This window comes from Salvelinus alpinus, chromosome 15, assembly GCF_045679555.1.
Source record: "Salvelinus alpinus chromosome 15, SLU_Salpinus.1, whole genome shotgun sequence".
NCBI classification, from domain to species: Eukaryota; Metazoa; Chordata; class Actinopteri; order Salmoniformes; family Salmonidae; genus Salvelinus; species Salvelinus alpinus.
This window is the reverse complement of record NC_092100.1, coordinates 16356863-16372192: the sequence shown is the minus strand read 5'-3', so window position 1 is coordinate 16372192 and position 15330 is coordinate 16356863. Positions and strand designations below refer to the sequence as shown.

General features: G+C 42.6%; 1 protein-coding gene across 1 annotated transcript; it reads right to left on the bottom strand.

Annotated features, from left to right (window-relative positions):
• Positions 1 to 393: 393 nt before the first annotated feature.
• On the bottom strand, positions 394 to 15281 carry sass6 (SAS-6 centriolar assembly protein). Its single transcript, XM_071342616.1, has 17 exons — positions 14929 to 15281; positions 14523 to 14583; positions 13882 to 13961; positions 13706 to 13810; positions 13447 to 13621; positions 13027 to 13104; positions 12788 to 12907; positions 11552 to 11743; positions 11086 to 11280; positions 10866 to 10955; positions 10444 to 10623; positions 10178 to 10259; positions 9903 to 10036; positions 9253 to 9375; positions 8819 to 8922; positions 8460 to 8554; positions 394 to 1075 (listed from the first exon to the last, which is right to left on the bottom strand). Exons 1-17 carry the CDS (start codon positions 14991 to 14993, stop codon positions 1008 to 1010), a joined length of 1947 nt encoding a protein of 648 aa, XP_071198717.1. The 5' UTR covers positions 14994 to 15281; the 3' UTR covers positions 394 to 1007.
• Between the last annotated feature and the right edge of the window lie 49 nt (positions 15282 to 15330).

Below are 15330 nucleotides of genomic sequence, written 5' to 3'. Positions count from 1 at the left end.
CTCTGGGATGCTGGTCTTCTAGGCAGAGTTGCAAAGAAAAAGCCATTATCTCAGACTGGCCAATAAAAATAAAAGATTAAGATGGGCAAAAGAACAGACACTGGACAGAGGAACTCTGCCTAGAAGGTCAGCATCCCGGAGTCGCCTCTTCACTGTTGACGTTGAGACTGGTGTTTAATCAGCTTATTGATGTGCCACACCTGTCAGGTGGATGGTATATCAAAGGAAACATGCTTATTAACAGGGATGCAAACAAATTTAGATTAATAAGCTTTTTGTGTGTATGGAAAATTTCTGGGATCGTTTATTTCAGCTCATGAAACCAACACTTCACATGTTGCGTTTATATTTTTGTTCATTGTAGCTAGTTGATCAGAGAGACTTGACAACAGATTCTGAAAACAAAACTTTAATCTACAGATATACACACACATTAATGATCCATTTCATACACCCATATGTACAGTTTTTACACAGCAAACACTTTAGTAGCAATCATTCTGTGGTTGAGGCTCTGTTCATCAATATGCTGGTGATGACTTGCGATTAGCATGTACATGTTAACTTTAAGGTTATCTTTTATCAAATTGTTGCACCATGTGAACAGACGGCAGCTTTTCTTGAGAAACACTCGTTGGTAGAATGTATCATTCGTACCAGGACTTGAGTACTATTGAGTGTTAAAAGTTACGAGAACACCCAGAGCAACATGATGACAGCATTAGTTAAGTCAATGCTAATTACGAGTAAGACGTGACGACAAAGTTATCTTTTAAACAAACCAACAAACGTAATATTTGGCAAACCGATCAAGTGGCTTTATTACTATTGATTGGTTATCTTTTTAATAAATACTTGGAAACACAGCACAGGTTAAAAACATTAACATAGGTGGAGGTACTGTGAGAATCTGTGGTTGGTCTAACAGTTCACTCTCCTTAGTCACTGTTGTATTCAGTGGTGTGTTGTGGAGTGGACATTACAGTAGTTCTTGGCTCCATTCCTTCTCAGCCAGGGAAGTAAGCGGACGACAGAGAGTGCAGGCCAGGCTTGGCTGGTGGTGGCCTTGGAACATCTAGAGACAACGGGGGAACATTTTTGTTGTATGACAGACATAAAATCTGAATCTTAATTCAGCAAGGTTACTGACAATGTGCAAGACAATAGCTGTGTTCGAATACTCATACTAACTGCACTATTTGTGACGTTAATCGAGTATATAATATGCATATTGGTCATAATATGGATATAGTTACTATCCCAAAAGTTCCCGGCTGTCGTACTAAATTCACAAAAATATTAAGTATACATGCAGAGGACACCATTTCTGTACTTTAGGGCACATAATGCAATTCAGGAAATGGGCATGGCTTCAGATTTTCAGAAAATGTCGGAAAATATGCACCCGTACAACGAGAGCGGATACAAATTCATTGCTTTAACTAATTATGACCATGTTAAATGTTGAACAATGTAAAAAGTAATGATTTTTCAAATAAGTTACCTTACATGTTATGTTGGCTGACAATTTGTTAGTTACGCTGTCCTTATGAACCACATAGCTTATCATTACAACCGTATGCACCTGTATGTAAGCTAACATTAGTTGGCTAATAATACAGCAAACCTGACAATATGTTAAGTATAGGTTAACTACCCAATGTTTATTTACTTGATTATTCCCGACATTCTTAGCTAAATGGTATCGTCGTTGTGCGTTCAATGGACATTCTGCTGCTTTCAGAAATTCGCTCTTGCTATCTACTCCGATTTCAGAGCACTCTAGTCTGAGTGTACCAGAGCGCAGAATAATGAATTTACGAGAGCGCCAATACCCATTGAATGTGGCCGGTGTCAGTAAAAGTCAGCAAAAAAGCGTAATTAAATTGTTGCCAGCTGCACAGTTACAGTCACCAACTTTCTGGATAATAAACTGCCTAACCGACTCTGCTAGGGCGAGGAAAATGGTCAGAGTGGTCTCATTTGTGTCTGGAAGTAGCTAGCAAGCTAGCCAACATTAGCTTGGGTGCTTGACTGCCGCTGTAAGGTCAGAACGCTCAAATCAACCCTATTCCTCGGCGGAGCGTCCAGTGTGCGCTCCATAATTCTATCCTCCAGATTGAATTTAACAACACACCCGAAGTCGTAAAATGTCTAACTAGTAATTTGTAATGCTAACTAGCTAGCAAGAGGTTGCATAGCAACAGCATCAACTTCCGGTAGACCGGCAAAGAGCTAGTACGCTCAACTGAAAGGATACTGTTCGTTTACAGTATACAAAATTAACTAATAGTATGTAGTATACAGTATGGGTATTTGAACGCATCTAATGTGTATGATTTAAACTCAAGCTAAAAATAATAATAAATGCAGAACAAACCCACTGGGCACAAACTGGTTGAATCAACTTTGTTTCAATGTAATTTGTCAACGTATTATGACATGGAATCTGTGTAAAGTACACTGCTCAAAATAACACATCCTAGATCTGAATGAATGAAATATTCTTATTAAATACTTTTTTCTTTACATAGTTGAATGTGCTGACAACAAAATCACACAAAAATTATCAATGGAAATCAAATTTATGGAGGTCTGGATTTGGAGTCACACTCAAAATTAAAGTGGAAAACCACACTGCAGGCTGATCCAACTTTGATGTAATGTCCTTAAAACAAGTCAAAATGAGGCTCAGTAGTGTGTGGCCTCCACGTGCCTGTATGACCTCCCTACAACGCCTGGGCATGCTCCTGATGAGGTGGCGGATGGTCTCCTGAGGGATCTCCTCCCAGACCTGGACTAAAGCATCCGCCAACTCCTGGACAGTCTGTGGTGCAACGTTGCGTTGATGGATGGAGCGAGACATGATGTCCCAGATGTGCTCAATTGGATTCAGGTCTGGGGAACGGGCGGGCCAGTCCATAGCATCAATGCCTTCCTCTTGCAGGAACTGCTGACACACTCCAGCCACATGAGGTCTAGCATTGTCTTGCATTAGGAGGAACCCAGGGCCAACCGCACCAGCATATGGTCTCACAAGGGGTCTGAGGATCTCATCTCGGTACCTAATGGCAGTCAGGCTACCTCTGGCGAGCCCATGGAGGGCTGTGCGGCCCCCCAAAGAAATGCCACCCCACACCATGACTGACCCACCGCAAAACCGGTCATGCTGGAGGATGTTGCAGGCAGCAGAACATTCTCCACGGCGTCTCCAGACTCTGTCACGTCTGTCACATGTGCTCAGTGTGAACCTGCTTTCATCTGTGAAGAGCACAGGGCGCCAGTGGCGAATTTGCCAATCTTGGTGTTCTCTGGCAAATGCCAAACGTCCTGCACGGTGTTGGGCTGTAAGCACAACCCCCACCTGTGGACGTCGGGCCCTCATACCACCCTCGTGGATTCTGTTTCTGACCGTTTGAGCAGACACATGCACATTTGTGGCCTGCTGGAGGTCATTTTGCAGGGCTCTGGCAGTGCTCCTCCTTGCACAAAGGCGGAGGTAGCGGTCCTGCTGCTGGGTTGTTGCCCTCCTACGGCCTCCTCCACGTCTCCTGATGTACTGGCTTGTCTCCTGGTAGCGCCTCCATGCTCTGGACACTACGCTGACAGACACAGCAAACCTTCTTGCCACAGCTCGCATTGATGTGCCATCCTGGATGAGCTGCACTACCTGAGCCACTTGTGTGGGTTGTAGACTCAGTCTCATGCTACCACTAGAGTGAAAGCACCGCCAGCATTCAAAAGTGACCAAAACATCAGCCAGGAAGCATAGGAACTGAGAAGTGGTCTGTGGTCACCACCTGCAGAACCACTCCTTTATTGGGGGTGTCTTGCTAATTGCCTATAATTTCCACCTGTTGTATATTCCATTTGCACAACAGCATGTGAAATTTATTGTCAATCAGTGTTGCTTCCTAAGTGGACAGTTTGATTTCACAGAAGTGTGATTGACTTGGAGATACATTGTGTTGTTTAAGTGTTCCCTTTATTTTTTTGAGCAGTGTACATTGGATAAAAAAATAATAATCAATGCAAACTGTTGAGTGAAATTTCAACCACAGGATTAAGTCAAAATTGTAACCAATTTAACAGACAAACCTTATATAAAATATGTTGAATTTGTAACTTTGAAATGGACCTTCAACATTATACAAAGTGTACAAAACATTAAGAACACCTGCTCTTTCCATGAGACTGACCAGGTGAAAGCTATGGTCACTTGTTAAATCCATTTAAATCAATCAGTGTAGTCGTGGCCAAATGTTTTGAGAATGACACAAATATTAATTTACAAAGTCTGCTGCCTCAGTTTGTATGATGGCAATTTGCATATACTACAGAATGTTATGAAGAGTGATCAGATGAATTGCAATTAATTGCAAAGTCCCTCTTCGCCATGCAAATGAACTGAATCTCCCAAAAACATTTCCACTGCATTTCAGCCCTGCCACAAAAGGACCAGCTGACATGTCAGTGATTCTGTCGTTAACACAGGTGTGAGTGTTGACGAGGACAAGGCTGGAGATCACTCTGACATACTGATTGAGTTTGAATAACAGACTGGAAGCTTCAAAAGGAGGGTGGTGCTTGGAATCTTTGTTCTTCCTCTGTCAACCATGGTTACCTGCAAGGAACCACGTGCCGTCATCATTGCTTTGCACAAAAAGGGCTTCACAGGCAAGGATATTGCTGCCAGTAAGATTGCACCTAAATTAACCATTTATCAGATCATCAAGAACTTCAAGGAGAGCGGTTCAATTGTTGTGAAGAAGGCTTCAGGGTGCCCAAGAAAGTCCAGCAAGCGCCAGGACCGTCTCCTAAAGTTGATCAGCTGCGGGATCGGGGCACCATCAGTAAAGAGCTTGCTCAGGAATGGCAGCAGGCAGGTGTGAGTGCATCTGCACGCACAGTGAGGCAAAGACTTTTGAAGGATGCCCTGGTTTCAAGAAGGGCAGCAAAGAAGCCACTTCTCTCCAGGAAAATCATCAGGGACAGACTGATATTCTGCAAAAGGTACAGGGATTGGACTGCTGAGGACTGGGGTAAAGTAATTTTCTCTGATGAATCCCCTTTCCGATTGTTTGGGGAATCCAGAAAAAAGCTTGTCCGGAGAAGACAAGGTGAGCGCTACCATCAGTCCTGTGTCATGCCAACAGTAAAGCATCCTGAGACCATTCATGTGTGGGGCTGCTTCTCAGCCAAGGGAGTTTTGCCTAAGAACACAGCCATGAATAAAAAAAAAAAATGGTACCAATACATCCTCCGAGAGCAACTTCTCCCAACCATCCAGGAACAGTTTGGTGACGAACAATGCCTTTTCCAGCATGATGGAGCACCTTGGCATGAGGCAAAAGTGATAACTAAGCGCCTCGGGGAACAAAATATTGATATTTTGGGTCCATGGCCAAGAAACTCCCCAGACCTTAATCCCATTGAGAACTTGTGGTCAATCCTCAAGAGGCAGGTGGACAAACAAAAACCCACAAATTCTGACAAACTCCAAGCATTGATTATGCAAGAATGGGCTGCCATCAGTCAAGATGTGGCCCAGAAGTTAATTGACAGCATGCCAGGGCTGATTGCAGAGGTCTTGAAAAAGAAGGGTCAACACTGCAAATATTGACTCTTTGCATAAACTTCATGTAATTGTCAATAAAAGCCTTTGACACTTATGAAATGCTTATAATTATACTTTAGTATTCCATAGTAACATCTGACAAAAATATCTAAAGACACTGAAGCAGCAAACTTTGTGGAAATTAATGTGTGTCATTCTCAAAACTTTTGGCCACCACTGTAGATGAAGGGGAGGACACAGGTTAAAGAAGGATTTTTAAGCCTTGAGACATGGATTGTGTATGTGTGCCATTCAAAGGGTGAATGAGCAAGACAAGTATTTAAGTGCCTTTGAACAGGATATGGTAGTAGGTGCCAGGCACACCGATTTGAGTGTGTCAAGAACTGCAACGCTGCTGGGTTTTTCCACTGTAAACAGTTTCCCATATGTATCAAGAATGGTCCACCACCCAAAGGACTTCCAGCCAACATGGGCCCGCATCCCTGTGGAATGCTTGACATCTTGTAGAGGCTATGCCCCGAAGAATTGAGGCTGTTCTGAAGGCAAAAGGCAACTTAATATTAGGAAGGTGTTCCTAATGTTTTGTACACTAAGTGTAAACTTCACTATCTAAAATGTTTTATTAAATGTACAGGCTGGGCAGCCACTCCTACTGCACCTCCTACTGATTTGGCCTCCCATCCAAGGTAATTTTGTTTACCCCTTTTTCTCCCCAACTTTGTGATATCCAATTCGTAGTTACAGTCTTGTCCCATCGCTGCAACTCCCGTACGGACTCGGGAGAGGCAAAGGTCGAGAGCCATGCGTCCTCCGAAACACGACCCTGCCAAGCCGCACTGCTTCTTGACACACTGCTCACTTTACCCGGAAGCCAGCCGCACCAATGTGTCGGAGGAAACACTGTACAATTGGCGACCGTGTCAGCGTGCATGCGCCCGGCCCGCCACAGGAATCGCTAGAGCACAATGGGACAAGGACATCCCGGCCAGCCAAACCCTCCCCTAATCCGGACGACGCTGGGCCAATTGTGTGAACCCGGATCTGTAGTGACGATGCAGTGCCTTAGACCGCTGAGTCATGGAATCAGGCAGAACTCCTATCAGCAATACGAGGTTTATTCGAGCAATTGCAAGGATGATCTCCCTCTCAGGATGAACCCGGATAGGATCTTGACTATTTACAAGCCCCTCAGTCTTTATATACGCCCCCAACACAAAAAGCTTCTTGTCCCTCAAAGAGGGAGGCCATCTTACAAAGGAGATACATAAGGGTAATTGGTTATACTCCCTTAAAGCATTCAAACAAACAAAAACAGGTTCTAACCAGTTCTTACAGTCTATGTGTCTTAAGATAGGGGAGTGATTATCTTTAGAGCCTAAACAAACAGACAGAAGAAGAATTCAACCTGGATGGCTTTCAGTGTCACAGAGATAAGGAACAAATCACTCCTTTGTTGGGTGTATGATGAGGTTACTGGACAGCTGTGGGAAATGACCAGTGACTAACAAAACATTTTGCAGTCACAACAGCATTAGGCTAATAAAATAATTTTGCTCCAACACTGTCACAGACCAATGTGCCATCATGAGAATGATTGAGAGATCTCTTAATAACTAAATATATTTATTGTTCCTATCGAAGTCATTTCAAAGGGTAGGTTTAACAGAGCAAAATAAATGCAACCATACTTTAGAAGTCATATATAATCAATGATAGTATTTAGGCCTATAAAGCATTTGCAAAGTCATCCTCCGCTAGTTTCAACTCAACCAAGGGTTAAACAAAAAAAATAGACAATGCATATAGGCCTAGGGTTTCAAGCTTTGGTTGATTTTAAACAAAAATCTAAGTTAAAGAAAAGTAATAAATCAAATCAAACTTTATTTAAGTCTGATTAGATTAAGTCCTATTCTTTAACTTGAATTTTTGGTTGAGATGGAGACGTGAATCCAACATATCAATTATTTATTTGTAGACAAACTGGATATTAAGTTGTGCTTGGTAGTCAATGCAACCAAATATAAACATTTGAAGGTCCACCTGGACCACTGACTTAGTCTGGCTTTAAATTCCAATTTGTCTACAAATAAATAATATGTTGGCTTCATGTCTCCATCTCAACCAAAAATCTAAGTTAAAGAAAATGACTCAATCAAATCAAACTTTAAAAGAAGTTGGATTTTATTTAGCGCTATTCTTTAACTTTGATTTTTGGTTGAGATGGAGACGTGAAGCCAACATATCAATGATACATTTTTTGATAAACTGGAATTAAAATCAGACTAACTCAGTGTCAAAAGATACATCTCCTTCAAATGTTGATGTTTGGTTGCGTTGACAACCAAACAGTTCAATATCACTTTTGTAATATAGTAAATATCCAAAAGTTAAGGCTGATTTACAGACTAAGGTCTTGCAGTATTTATTCAACCTTAAAATGAGTAACACATCCATGGCCACATTGAGGTTAGCCTGCTGTAGTAGCCTAACTAGAAATGTCTTGTTATCTAATCATAGAAAGCGTGCATGTTCTAGAGAGCATGCAAAGGTTGCAGGTCTGTGGATTGCTATAATAATCTGTGCAGAATCTCAAACAGCTTTGATCTCTTGCACCATGTACTTTATTCACCCATTGTAAGTTTCACTGTGCTTCATCTAATAGCAGAACCACATGACCTGGATTGCAGTTGAGATTACATTTAAAAAGGTTGAAATCTCATTGATCAACGTCTCAACCAAATATTACCCACATTTCCATGTTGAAATGATGTGTTGTGCCCAGTGGGAAGGGACTGTAGAGTGAACTTCCCCTCAAACTGTCATGAATCACTCAAACAAATAACCCCCAGTGTCTACAAAGCAGGTATGGATGTGGGCTTACCTCTGTTGAGGTGCATGCCAGACAACAGACCACGGAGGGGAATGCTGTCGTCTCGCTTCTCAAAGTACTTGGACTCCAACCCAGCAGGCTCGCCACTACAAGTTCAAAAAAGAGAAAGAAGAATAAGACAGTTATGAAGGTGGAAAAAAGGCAGCCTGAATGGAAGGCCCAGAGAATAAAGTAGATGGTCTTGGGCTCTTGCTGATGGTGATGCACCATCCAATAAACAGGGAGCTATTTTCGTGTAACAGTGAGCAGAGAAAACGTTTCTGAACACTTCCAAGTTAATTCTGATGCTGAAAGCACACAACGTAAACTAGAACCACACATGGAATCCCCAAACAGAGAGCTGGACTCACTTCTCTTTGTTGGAGGGCTGAGGGGGATGCTGTGCTGTGGGGCTCCCGTCCCTCACATCCACAGGAGACATGCCGGGCTTGGTACTCATGGGGTTAAACTGGACCTGCAATTCAGTCCAGGTCAACAAAAAAGTCAGAATTCAAGCAAACCCCCGAAAACAGTTGAAACGAGTTAGAAACCACAACATACAATTAAGTTCAAGCTGCCTTATCCCACACCTCATAGGTATTGGTTCTTCCACGATGAAATTATAGTCGACGTAAGGAATTGTTAATTATTAGTGTTTAGGTAAATCATCCAGGTTGCTATTCATGATGTGGCCCAAATTCAAGGCTGTGTCATTGCAAAACCACACCCATTTCAACACACTTCTAAATATAGCATGAAAGTTTAATTAGAATTTAGAGTAACAAAGGAGAAAAGATTAGCCTGCCTTGGCTCCAGGGCCCTGGTTGTGTGAGAAGACGGAGCGGCTGGACAGAGGGAGTTTGGAGTTCAGCGTAGACGTGATGGGGTAGCCCTGTCCGGCCGAGGAGGGAAACGCTCGGCTGTCCAGCTGAAAACAAAGTCAAGCACACATGACTTGAGCTGATCTGATTGTGTGCACTTTGCTGGTCGAATCGTAACTTTAAAAAAGGTAGACTTGACAATATGATGTCATCATTCACAACATTGTCGAACCTTGCAGATAGAAATACCATGAATAGAGCTGACATGATTCCTTGTTATACATGTCGGAAGCAAGTTTATTCATATATCTGAATATTCCAAAACTGTGTGTCCTGCCGCCTGCGTAACGCGTCCCTACTAATAGCTGCAGATAATAGCAGCAGATAGTCTTAGCAGATTAGAGTTTTATTGAAGTCTATAAGCAGGAAGTTTCCCTGCCTGTGGATGATGTCATATTGCAGAGTCTGCCTTAAAGACGCCTGCATACAACTCAAATTAACTTTTTTTATTTTATTTAAAATCGACACACGTATCTAAAGCTGCAATAAAAAAATAATAAAACACGATACCCACTGCAACTAAAACATATCAAACCAATACCTTAACATGTACTATGACATGTTTAGTGCTTACCATGTTGTGAGATGCACTGCCCATCCTCTCTCCAGCTGAGGCTGAGAGAGCTGAAGGAGTCTCAAACGTTCCAAGGGTCTCTGGCTTCCTGGATAACTGGTTCTCATTCAGCTGTTTGTTCAGCCACATTATAACTGAAGGATAAAACAAATCCATTGTTGCGGGGGAAGACTAAAGGAATACAAACAGTAGGTCATTTGATAACAGCCAAGGTTAAGCGCAAAATCATGTAGTTGTATTTTTTGTGAACCATTTCTTTAAAAAACCTTCCATACCATTCTCGTTTGTTTTCAGCACCTCCCTGCTTTCGTCTAATTTCTGAACCGTCTCCTCCAACTGCTCCTTCAACTTCGACACCTACAGTGGAAGTTACAACCAAAAAGATCCATCCAAACTTGACACCCAAGAATTATGTCAGCGCCCACTACTCCTCAGAACTTTGCTTACACACACACAGTCTTTTGGCAGCCATTTCTGACCATTTTTGTTATCCTCAGATTCGCATTTAAGGTAGTGGACACTCTGTAATGGAAACACACACCTCCTCGTCTCTATGCTTGAGCTGCTGCTGAGTGTCCTGCAGGTCTCTCTGGGCTTTGTGCAGCCTCTCCTGGGTCTCCTGAAGCACCTTCTCCTGTGACACCATCACAGTGTTCTTCACCTTGATCTTCCCCACCAGGCCCCTCAGCTCTCCCTGCAGCTTCTTGATGATGCCGTTGGCCTAGGAAGTCAACACGAAGTAGTGTCAAGACGGTACTTCACCCCCACGCTCAATGTGTTCTTTCTCAAAGGGCATGTGATCAGACCCAAGACAAAATTGGTATAAATATTTTGACTCAAATAAGTGCATGAGTGGACAAAGACTTGTGGATTTGAACTTGACTGGATTGAGTCTGTGACCATGTATTTTCAGACCATTACATGCAAAACAAAAAGCCATGACTGGAAATGTAAGTAACCCACCTTTATGAGTTCCTCAGACAGGGATTTCACTGTGGCTTCCAGTTTTCCTATTTGGAGTTGTTTGCTTTCGGCATTTCCTTCAACTGAGTTCTACACACAAACACAGAATGTCACAGTTTTGACATAATTCATTAATATTAATTTTAACAAAGATCCTGGCTTTTCTGACAGTATTGAGGGGGTAAATGCTCTCCATTTGCCCAGGGGACTGACTACATACCTTCTGTTGCTGAGTGGCTTCCAACACTTCCTTGGTGCGGAGCACGAGCTGCTCCTTATCTTTCATCTCCTGCTCCAGGACTGCCACGCGTGTCTGCAGCTGGTTCACCTGACGCTCCCTCTCGTGACACTCCGTGTCCAGGGTTCCGTTCTCCCTCCGAAGAGACAGGGCCTGCTGCTTCGCTCGCTGAGACTCCTGTTCTCTCACACACACACACACACACACACACACACACTTGTCAGAAGGTTATTTAGACATTGGCGGTCAACATGGCGACAAGATTTCAATTTCTCTATCACATCAGCAATTCAATATGGATGTAAAAAAAAAAAAAAAACACACATGATATAAACCGACAGATACTTATCCTAGGAGTGTTTCAGACTTAAAAATGTTAACTGTTCAAAAGTGGCAGTTATGAAATTTCCCCCACTAAATGAAGGCCCCTTGCCCCCCCCCCCCTCACCTCTTCCAGTCCCACTAGTTTGGCTTTGAAGTCGCGGATGGTGGACTCGCTCTTGTATCTCTTCTCAGTCAGGTCCCTGTTGGAGGTCTCAAGCTCGGCCAGCCTGCTCTGCAGCTGCTGGGTGCTCTTAGTGTGGGCTCCCTCCAGCTCCCGGCGCAGCTGCTCGTTTTGCTGCTGCAGCCTGGTTTGTGTCTGCACAGGGCAAGATGAGAAACACCACAAGAGAACACCACTTATTTTTGAGAGAAATCATAAAATCTAGCATGAGAACTACTTTAAAAGAAGAAGTGAGCTTCTCATTTTTTCTAGCTTTCAAATAGGCACATTCTTCTCTCCCCTAGGTCCTTACTGTACAAGAGAAAGTAGTGTACCATGTTGTCTGTCAATATACATAGTAAAGTAATGGTTTATTAATAAACAACTCCATTCTCTCCATTCAACCCTTATTCTCTCCCAAATTCTGTTTTATTTTTCCCAAATTCTGTTTCTCAGTTTATTTTTCCGGGTTTTAGATTTATTTTGTTTTTCACTCTCAAAATTACAATAGTTCATAAAGAAACAACAGACGTTCTGGGTTGATGTCAATGCTTAAAATCACAGAACACCCTTTCTTTCACATCTGGAAGATTTTTTGTGTGTGTAATTCCCCTTTAATTGCGCATCTGACCCTTTAATTGTACATCTAGGGACTAAGGAATGTGCCATCGAATGTTCTGGTCTGGTGATGGTTCTGTGCTGCTAATTAATAATTCTCCCAGGTAAACCTACTTTGCAGTTAACATTTAATTGAGAAGCGTTTTGGGAAAGTGTTTCTGTCAACCCACAATACAATTATCACATCAACTGGCCACACATGGAGTGATAGACAAACACGTGCACCATACAGACAGACAGGGGCAATATTTCTGGAAATGAATTGGCAGATAACCTGGCTAACCAAGGGCAGGATAATTTCAATGTTGTGTTGAATAGATAGTAGCTGGGAGCTTGCGGTGTCTACTTGTGAGATTTGTTCATGACAGTTTTCAGTGGAACACGTGAAAATTGCATGTAATTTCAGAATTGTTTGGCGAGCTTCTCATAGGTGGGCTAAACCTGTTGGAGACCCCAGTCATCTCAAATAGATTTAAAAAACATTCAAGGTTTTATGGCTTCTGATAACTGGAATAGCACTTACCGACTATTTCAGGCAGTTAACTAAACATCAGACTTATAATATGAGAAGTTACTTGATACCTCCAAAGCGTTCTCCCGCTCTGCAGTGAGGTCCTGAGAGTGGCGGCTCGACAGAGCGCTTGTTTGGCTGGTCCACTCAGACCGAAGCTTGTCTAGCTCTCTGCTCTTCTCCGACAGAGTCTGTAAGACATGTTTATATGAAAGGTGACCGTTTTAAAAATCGGGACCCACTTAAGACGTTACTTCTCGCGCCTACATTTTTAGATGAATCAATCAATTCAGATCAACTACTGCTTTACCTGTTGTGTGTAGCTGAGCTGCCTCGAGAGATCATCTTCAGTCTTCTTCAGCCTCTGTTCCAACTGCTGCTTCTCCTCCTGACAGATCAAAATGGGGGGATAACTTAAAACACAACGAAGAAGTTTCTCAGACTTTAGTATACTGCATGCAGTCTGTGTTGCTTCACGGAATCTCACAAGGTCCTTCATAGGTCTGCTATCAACCATTCCCAAGACGGAGGTCAAAAAGACAACTACGGGTGGTTTCCCAGACACATGAATCCTACTCCAGGACTAAAACCAACCTCAATGGAAAAACTCCATCAATTTTTTTTACAAATTTTATTATTATTTTTTTTTTTATGTTTATTATCCAGGACTAGGCTAAATCTGTGTCCCTGAAACTAGTGTTTCTGAGGGAGTTACGGGAGATTCACTTACCTTCACACAGGAGAGACGAACTGCCAGGTACTTCTTGATCTCCACGTCAGTGCCATGTAGCAGCTTCAGAGACAGGTGAGTGAGGTGCTTGAATGCGTTGGTCTCCACAACATTGAGGTTGGCAGGGCTGTGGTCTAATACTGGGGATGATGGAGATGACAACTGGAGCAGAAATCTAGGGAAAGGAGAGCAAAGAGACATCACATGTCCATGATCTCAGTTAGTGGAGACATTCAACGAGCTGAGTGAGTCTTCTCACCTTGGATTCTCTTTGTCTTGCTCCGAGATACATTGGTTTAGCAGGTCTATAAACTTCTGAGGAAAAGACGCAAAGTCTACCAACAGGCCCTGTTGAACTTTCAAACTGATGACAGAGAAGACGTAGGATTAGTGTATGCTCATTATAGTGGGCACAATGACTGAATTGTAAGATACCTTTGAAAATCCTCCTCTGATATGGAAAGGTTGTACAGAAAATAAGGGTCGGTGTCATCTGTCAGTCTCACCAGCAGATCCTAGAATGCAAAGTTGTGTTAGTTACAGTGGCTTTGCCACTAACTACTAACTTGAGGGAAGGACTGACATTTGGGAAAAGCAGACGTGATAGGGAATCCCTTGAACAGGGGAAGTGCATCGTCAACTAACGTCAATCATTAAGCAAAATCCAGTCGCTAATGTTTGTAGGTCTGCCCTTGAAAACCATTAAGGTCCATGAATAGCCTAACCAATGCATGCCTCCCTGGGGGGGCCACCCTTTTGCAACTTTCACTTCCATTAAAACACCCACTAACAGTTATGTGGCTGTAACGCTGCATTGCTAATTAGGACTGGTGCTTCTCCATGGTGTTGATGATGTCTGTTCAGAGGAAGTTACCCCGCTGTGGTATGATGTTGTATTGATGAGTCTATCTTTAAATTGGGTATTTATGCATGCCCACAGTAGTAAGCAATGCATTTCGAGATCAATGCACTGGTTTCTGAAACACTGCTCATTCAGACTATATAAAAGGAGGGAGGGTGATGGGAAAATAATCCAGTCTTGCAAAACACCAACCAAGGTTGTGAACACCACTTACCCTTTTGTGGACTGGATTAGTTGTTAATTGAAGCTCAATGCAGACTCTGATATTTCCTCTCCTGTAATGTAAAGTTAGCAAGAAAGATTCAATCAATGTATTTTTAGTCGTAGCATACAACTCCATTGATATATTTGTAATCATCAAGCGCCATCTGGCGAGTGGCGAAGATGACATTTAACGTTACTGAACATACTAACTTAGCTAGCTAGCAATGTAATGCGTAGCACAGCTTACTGGATAGTCAGTAGTTAGCTGATGCCCAAACACGACTATATCAAATTGATGAGCTATCTAGTTAGGCCGCACGTGTCGATATTGCTTGATATCTCGCTAGTTACGGTAGCTAGCTAACGTTAATGATGCTAGCTAGTTAACGGTAACGTTAGCAATCAATCGAACTTACCTTTCTTCGCAATCTTTGCATTTGACGTGCACTTGCAATCGCTTGTTGAAAAGTGTTTCTGTCATGATTGTTTCATACTCCTAAAAATATAGTGCCTAAATTGCAAATTCCAAGGTTAGATTTGTATGGCCTTTCTTAAAATAAAAATAGCCTCTTCAATTTCGAGTTTGGCGCTTCTCTCCCGCGAATAACCGTTGGGGAAACATCCACTTGAGAAAGAGGCGACGGAAGTAACGACGAAAAATAATGTGCACGTTCCAGATCGTCTAGATTGCAGACGAGTGGTGGAGTAGCACAAGGTGCTGCTTCACTTGTTGGTCGTTCTTACTGTCAAACGACTACAACACCAAATTAACTACACGCCATAGCTACTACTGGATATAAATGTGTAAAACATACTCA